The sequence below is a fragment of the Triticum aestivum genome, chromosome 3D (genome assembly GCF_018294505.1).
Source record: "Triticum aestivum cultivar Chinese Spring chromosome 3D, IWGSC CS RefSeq v2.1, whole genome shotgun sequence".
Lineage (NCBI taxonomy): Eukaryota > Viridiplantae > Streptophyta > Magnoliopsida > Poales > Poaceae > Triticum > Triticum aestivum.
Genome location: NC_057802.1, coordinates 480197825 through 480205488, shown reverse-complemented (window position 1 = coordinate 480205488; position 7664 = coordinate 480197825). Strand labels below are relative to the sequence as shown.

The 7664-nt window shown below is 45.0% G+C and overlaps 1 protein-coding gene across 3 annotated transcripts; it reads right to left on the bottom strand.

The window, feature by feature from the left end:
• Positions 1 to 1224: 1224 nt before the first annotated feature.
• On the bottom strand, positions 1225 to 5026 carry LOC123075004 (bZIP transcription factor ABI5 homolog). 3 transcript variants are annotated; one of them, XM_044497703.1, is made up of 5 exons: positions 4830 to 5026; positions 2066 to 3157; positions 1881 to 1952; positions 1753 to 1782; positions 1225 to 1598 (listed from the first exon to the last, which is right to left on the bottom strand). In XM_044497703.1, the coding sequence occupies exons 2-5, from the start codon at positions 3059 to 3061 to the stop codon at positions 1506 to 1508; spliced, it is 1191 nt and encodes a 396-aa protein (XP_044353638.1). In that variant the 5' UTR covers positions 3062 to 3157; positions 4830 to 5026; the 3' UTR covers positions 1225 to 1505. The 3 variants fall into 3 exon arrangements, with proteins under 3 accessions (XP_044353638.1, XP_044353640.1, XP_044353639.1); XM_044497705.1 differs by having other exon boundaries at positions 1753 to 1779; XM_044497704.1 differs by lacking the exon at positions 4830 to 5026 and adding an exon at positions 4675 to 4728.
• Between the last annotated feature and the right edge of the window lie 2638 nt (positions 5027 to 7664).

Below are 7664 nucleotides of genomic sequence, written 5' to 3'. Positions count from 1 at the left end.
TAAAGCGCGAGTACACAAGACGCAGAGTATCTAGTCCCGACCTCATATGCTATCTAATGAACGGTAAAATCAAAAAAACAAAAAAAATCTGAATTTCTCCAGGTTCAAACTTTGAAAAATGTTTTCATGCTTGCAAATTTCATCCCGAAGTAACATTCACAAAAGTCATGCCAAAAAACCTGAATGTTATTTCAGGATATAATTTACAAGCATAGAGAACATTTGTCAAAGTTTACACCCAAAAAGATTCAGAGTTTATTGAAGTATTTTAATTTTGTTTAATTTACCGTTCATCCTGAGCTCAATTAAGCTCGGAAGTAGAAGGGGACTTTCGGAGTACACATCAACATATTGCTAATTTTCTTTATTTCCATTTGTTTGAAGTTTCTCACAAACTCATCATCACCTATAAACAGTAACAACAACACAAGTTCACTTACTTGACGAGATAAACACTGATATTTGGGTCTTTATGGATTTTAGGTACCACTAGTAAATTAATATATCATCCCGCTTTGCAAAGAAAACATAACTGCTCTCATCACCGCCATTGTTGCTGTAGTTGCATCAAACACACAAGACAACCAGATTCAAGTCCTCTTCCTCTTGCCACCAAGGCTATGGAAGTTGAATGGCGGGTCACCGTTCACCAGATGCAGCTACCGCAACAGGGCGTCACCCTTCCTGGCATTGATGTTCTCCTTTGGCTGTAACATCTTCTTCACCAGTTGTAAAAATATCACGGCCATAGGGTGTTACCATCAACACACACATTAACTGTTTTCAGAATTGGCAATTAGGTTCTAGCAAGAAATTGGCAAATGCTGGTAAGTGTAGGAGGATTTTTCTGAGAAAAAGAGGATCACCCTTGGCCTCCGATGCACAACCGTATAAGTATGAGGTTGATGATCGACGTCGTGGTTGGCCAACCAGGAAGCGCAACTGAAGGCTAGCTGGACCCTCAAGCAGTGAGCCGCGGCGGAGGGGAAAGGGAATTGACTACCCAAGCATCGCGATGGGTGACCACCGTCAAGTCTCACGGGATCCCGTGTGACCACTTATTTGAATAGCTCAAATTTCACTGGATTTAAAAACTATTTGAATGGCTCAAATTTCACCGATGCGGCAAAGTGCGCCTACGTGACAATACTCAACTCGTGTGTCATCTCCAATTCTTCAGAAAAGAACAAAGGCGAAGACCCCATCATAAATGGACCACACACATTGCATCACATCATATTAAAGCGCTAGTACACATCAACATATTGCTAACTTTCTTTTGTTCCATTTGTCTGAAGTTTCTAACAAACCCATGTACCTATAAACAATAACAACAACACAAGTTCACTTGCTTGACTAGATAAACACTGACATTTGGGTCCTTATGGGTTTTAGGTACTACTAGTAAATTACGATACCACCACGCTCTGGAAAGGAAAGATAACCATAATTCATTCTCATCCTCCTGCCAGCACGGCTATGGAAGCTGAATGGCGGGTCACCTATCACCAGATGCAGCTGCCGCAGCGCCGCGACAGGGCACCACCCTTCTTGGCGTTCATATTCTCCTTGGACCGCTCCATCATCTTCTCCACCAGCTGTAGGAAAAAAAAGATCACGACCACAAGGTGTTTTCATCAGCACACACACATTGCCTGTTTGAAGACCTAGCATTTAGATTGTTACAAGCAATTGGCAAGTGATGGCGAGTGTAGCAGGATTGCCACATGAAGGTGGAAAAAATGTACATACCATTTGTTTCTTGGTCAGCAAAATCGTCTTCTGCAACAAAACGGTGAAACAGTTTAGTAACGGTAAGAACTTAAAAGACAAAGAAAACTGCATTTTGTCATGGTTTTCACTGCTAAGCAACTCCGTACCTCCTTAGCTTTCAGATGAGCGTTCTCCTCCTTGAGGTGGTTCAGTTCGGCTTCAAGCTCCACGGTATAAGCCTGTCGGGTTAAGAAGGACAGAGAGTGTAAGTGTCACCAACCTTGTTACCAGTTACCACCATTGCAAAAATGGCATTGCATAAAGCCAACAATTTTGGCAGCCAAGTAAGTACCTGCTTCCTAGCACGCGATTGTCCGGCTGACTCACGGTTCTTTATCATGCGGTGGTGGCAGCGCTCGATGCTCCTCTCACAGGACTGATCCTCCGGAGCGGCGCGCTTCCGGGCGCTGCCGTTCTCCATCATCGCTCCGTCGCCCATGGAGTTCATCATGTCAACCTGCGTCATGGCGCTCCTCCCGTCCGACGACCCTGGGCTCACGATACCCAGCCCACCTTGAGGAGGTGGTGGCGGCGGCACCACGACGATCCCTGCGTACCCGTTGGGGACGAACCCCATGCCGTTGCCCATCACATGGAACATGCCGTTTGCCGGTGCCATCGGGTACATCACTGGGCTAGGCTGTTGCCCCTGCTGCACAAGGTTCATCTGTCCATGGACCATGCCGACCGGCACAGTCGCCTGGCCGCCGGTGCCAGATCCCCGGACCACACCGATCTTGACAAGGAACTGCTCTAGTGTCATCTGTCCAAGCGTCCCCCACTGGTCGTTCGCCGCAACCGCACCACCATTTCCCGCCAGTGGCTGGACGGGAATCTGCGGCGAAGGCCGCGCGGACTGGGGCCGGGAATGCACCGGGCGGGGCTCCCTGTTGATCTCAGTCCACACCTCCTCCACCGTCTCCTGGCACAGCTGGGGAGGCAAGGAGAATGACTCCTGCCAGGCTAGGTTGGTTCCTCTTGCATCTTCGCCACCTCCGCCTCTACCAGCACCCACCACAGGATCCACCTCCATGCCCACCAAGACACCACTGGTCGCTGCTTGGAACTCCTTGGCATTCCAGATGTTGCTCATGAACTCATCCATGTTCATGGACCCAAAGTTGCGCCCTGCCTCGCACACCGAGTATTGCAGCTCGTCCGACGTCAGCGCGAAGATGGAAGACTGTCGTGCCGGCACAACCGTCTGATCCTCACCTCCGAGAACACGCGGGTGCGAGGTGACTTCTTCCTCGGAGAACTTCACGTCCTTGCTCATCTCCGACGCCATCCTATCTCTTCTCACCACTATGGTCTTGCTCTACGTACTCTTGCTTGTGGGTTGTGGTGTGTGGTTCAGTCTTGCGCCGCGCTCCCTATTTATAGCCTACATCATGCAAGAGATAAGCATCAGTTAAAGCATTAGATAGCTATTAAATTCACGTGATTGATGAAAAAGGTGGGCTATCGATAGATAGATACAGTAGTAGATAGTTCGTCTCGTACTGGATAGATAGGGTACTGCCAAATGCCAAACGTGGCCGCGAGTTAAGCCTGGTATATGAGACGAACTCGGGGGTGTGCTGGTTCCATTCAATAGCTAGCCGACGATGGCCGCCGCGGAGACGCCTCAGTAATGACGACTGAGCATTACGCCCGTTAGCGTGAGAGGCAAGGATATGAGTAAACCGTGTGTGGCCGTTTGCTACTACCTACTGCTGCCAAGATCGCCGTTTCTAATTCGGGGGTTGGATTAGTACAAGGAGTCTTACGGCACGGTGCTCTTCAATTCATAGAGGTGAAAAACGTGGTGTCATCAAAAATGGAAAAAATAGATAGGTGACAAAAGGTAAAGTGAGTCTACACGCAAAAAATTGAGACATGCATTTTTTTGGAGAAAGTGAGACATGCATGTGAAAAGGCATGTCAACCTTTTATTTTTGGGCCTACAGCCCTGGACCATCTAGAGGGAATCTAGGCCTAGAATTTGTCGTGCACTAGTGGGCCTCTAAGGCCCACAGCTACACCAATATAGTTGAAAAAATTGCGGCATATACTGATCTCATACCCTTTTTTTGCGAGACATCTCATACTGACTCTTGTGTGTTCTACAAAAATTTCATACTGACTCTTGCGTGTTCTACAAAAATGTCATATTGTCCCTTCAAGGAGTGGAAAATGAATAAAAAATTAGAGGATTAGAAAATCGTAGGGGGTTAGCAAGGGGGGTCCAGATAGAAATAATGGCTAGATGATACCAAGATGCATTTTTGCCCGCCCTAGCACTTCCACCAACCACCGCACAAACATGCATCATCTCTTGTCTCATGTTCCACTAACTCTGCTAATTCACAAACACACCTTTACAAGACTAGAACCTGAAGATCGGGCCACTTTGCTTCCCAAATCGACAACAATTTCATCATGCGGGGTCAGATCCTGCATCCTCCCACCCCACCCTACCCCTCCCCGACCAAACCCTAGCCCCCAAAATCCTTGTTGTGCCGAGAACACAGATGAAATCAGTGAATCATAATAACAAAAATTAAAGTGCGCCCAACCACCAAGGGTGGGGGTTCCAGATAGAAATCATGGCTAGGGGATACCAAGATGCATGTCCGCCCGCCCAAGCACTTACCTGAACCACCGCAAAAACATGCATCATCTTGTGTCTCTCGTTCCCCTAACTCTACTAATTTGCAAACACATCTTTACAAAACTAGAACATGAAGACTGAGCCACTCTGCTTCCCAATCGACAACAATTTCATCATGCAGGGTCAGATCCCGCATCCTCCCACCCCACCCTCCCTGCCAAACCCTAGCCCTCAAAATCCTTGTCGAGGCGAGCATACAGATGAAATCGATGAATCATAATAACAAAACTTAAAGTGCGCCTCACCACCTGACAGAAAATGAACTTGTATTCGCCCTTAAAACCACTCATATCCCAGATCGGTTTCGCAGATTTCACAAAAATCTATCATAAAAACAACGCACATCAAACACGTCAAAGATTAGGACGACGAGGAAAAGAGTGGGTGGATCCATGATTCGTACCTCGTATGAGTGCGAGAGCGAATGGATTTCCGGCGAAGGCAATGCGGCAGCGAGCCAAACCGGCTAAAAATCGAGGACGAGGAGATCTGGTGTGGGAAAGAGGAGAGTGAGTGCGTGTGGTGTAAATGCAGCCCACAACACGCCTGGTTTTAATGGGGAAAAGGGTTGTGGTTGCCTAAAATAGTGAAACTGCTGACCCTAGTCCACCCACACCCCTAGATCATCTCCTCCCTTCATTTTCTAACATATGGCTATCAATTTGTCTCACCAAAAAGGATACAACGTGGACGCTTTATGTCAGATCACGCTATATTGCCCACATGTGTGGTCAATGCAACATCATTGCATTAGGCTAGGAGATTTGTGAGGTAAAGTTCATCCAATATAATTTCCAAAGTGCTGCATCCCAGATTTTCCCAAATCTGGTATGTTAAATTTTTCATAGGGAATTAATTTTTTTCTAAGAAAACCTATGCTTGTTAGCCTGTAGCTATATATTGTCTAGGAATTTTCTTGATGGTTGACATGTTTGCTCTATTTGAATTCACCTAGAGGGTCAAGGACCCTATGGCCAGATCAAAACCTTTGTTTGAAATTTGGGAGAAACAGAATCAACCCTACAAGGTTTAGGGAATAAATCGGAATCCCAATATAGGTTGAAAATTAAAAAATATATTTGGGCATAAGGCTATCCTAAATAAGACCCAGATGATATTCAAGCCCTAATACATTTCCCTAAATGATTTAAGTGGATTGGTTGGAATCAGTTCAAAAATCAAATGGGGATTTTTATGAAAAGGAGCTTTGCATTTATTTAGCAAGAAAGTGAATCCCATATGTCCAAATAATAGGCTTGACCTTCTGCCAAATTTTCCATTGGGTTTAAGCCAAATTGATATTGAAGATGGAAAATAAAGTGCAGAAAATGTATGCTCAAAAGAGCCAAATAAAATGTTGGCATAAATATTCATATTTGAAATTAGGGAAAGTTTTCTTTGGGGTGAAAAATCAAATCAAATTCAAATGAAAAGACAAAGACAAAACAAAAACCAAAAAATGGAAAATCGAAAATTAAAATAAAAAGAAAAAGGACCAGCCGGGCAAGCTAGCCAGCCGCAGCCCAACCCCGCGCACACCCTCTCTCTCTCCGTGATAACCCACAGGTATAGGGGATCGCAACAGTTTTCGAGGGTAGAGTATTCAGCCCAAATTTATTGATTCGGCACAAGGGGAGCCAAAGAATATTATCAAGTATTAGCATCTGAGTTGTCAATTCAACCACACGGGGATAACTTAATATCTGCAGCAAAGTATTTAGTAGCAAAGTAGTATGGAAGTAACGGTAATGGTGGCAAAAGTAACAGTGGCAGCTTTGTAGTAATTGTAACAGTGGCAACGGAAAAGTATCTAAGCGGAGATCAATATGTGAAAAGCTCGTAGGCATTGGATGAGTGATAGATAATTATGTCAGATGCGATTCTTCATGCAATAGTTATAACATGGGGTGACACAGAACTAGCTCCAGTTCATCAATGTAATCTAGGCATGTATTCCTAATATAGTCGTACGTGCTTATGGAAAAGAACTTGCATGACATCTTTTGTCCTACCCTCCCGTGGCAGCATGGTCCTATTGGAAACTAAGGGATATTAAGGCCTCCTTTTAATAGAGTACCGGACCAAAGCATTAACACTTAGTGAATACATGAACTCCTCAAACTACGGTCATCACCGGTAAGTATCCCGATTATTGTCACTTCGGGGTTAACGAATCATAACACATAATAGGTGACTATAGACTTCCAAGATAGGTTCAAGAACTCACATATATTCATGAAAACATAATAGGTTCAGATCTGAAATCATGGCACTCGGGCCCTAGTGACAAGCATTAAGCATAGCAAAGTCATTGCAACATCAATCTCAGAACATAGTGGATACTAGGGATCAAACCCTAACAAAACTAACTCGATTACATGATAAATCTCATCCTGCCCATCACCGTCCAGCAAGCCTACAATGGAATTACTCACGCACGGCGGTGAGCATCATGAGATTGGTGATGGAGGATGGTTGATGATGACGACGGTGACGGATTCCCCTCTCCGGAGCCCCGAACGGACTCCAGATCAGCCCTCCCGAGAGAGATTAGGGCTTGGCGGCGGCTCCGTATCGTAAACGCGATGAATATTTCTCTCTAATTTTTTCTCCCCGAACGTGAATATATGGAGTTGGAGTTGAGGTCGGTGGAGCACCAGGGGGCCCACGAGGCAGGGGGCGCGCCCAGGGGGGCAGGCGCGTCCCCACCCTCGTGGACAGGGTGTGGGCCCCTGGTCTTGATTCTTCGCCAGTATTTTTTATAAATTCCAAAAATATTCTCCGTGAAGTTTCAGGTCATTCCGAAAACTTTTATTTCTGCACAAAAATAATACAATGGCAATTCTGCTGAAAACAGCGTCAGTCCGGGTTAGTTCCATTCAAATCATGCAAGTTAGAGTCAAAAACAAGGGCAAAAGTGTTTGGAAAAGTAGATACGATGGAGACGTATCAACTCCCCCAAGCTTAAACCTTTGCTTGTCCTCAAGCAATTCAGTTGACAAACTGAAAGTGATAAAGAAAAACTTTTACAAACTCTGCTTGCTCTTGTTGTTGTAAATATGTAAAGCCAGCATTGAAGTTTTCAGCAAAGATTATGAAGTAACCATATTCACAATAACACTTAGGTCTCATGTTTACTCATATCAATGACATAATCAACTAGCGAGCAATAATAATAAATCTCAGTTGACAACACTTTCTCAAAATAATCATAATATGATATAACAAGATGGTATGT

Coding starts and splice junctions, on each gene's coding strand:
- LOC123075004 (XM_044497703.1), bottom strand. CDS start 3,061: ATGGCGTCGGAGATGAGCAAGGACGTGAAGTTCTCCGAGGAAGAAGTC. Junction 1,783..1,880: donor CTCATCTGAAAGCTAAGGAG/GTACGGAGTTGC, acceptor GTTTTGTTGCAG/AAGACGATTTTGCTGACCAA. Junction 1,599..1,752: donor TGCTGACCAAGAAACAAATG/GTATGTACATTT, acceptor TTTTTCCTACAG/CTGGTGGAGAAGATGATGGA.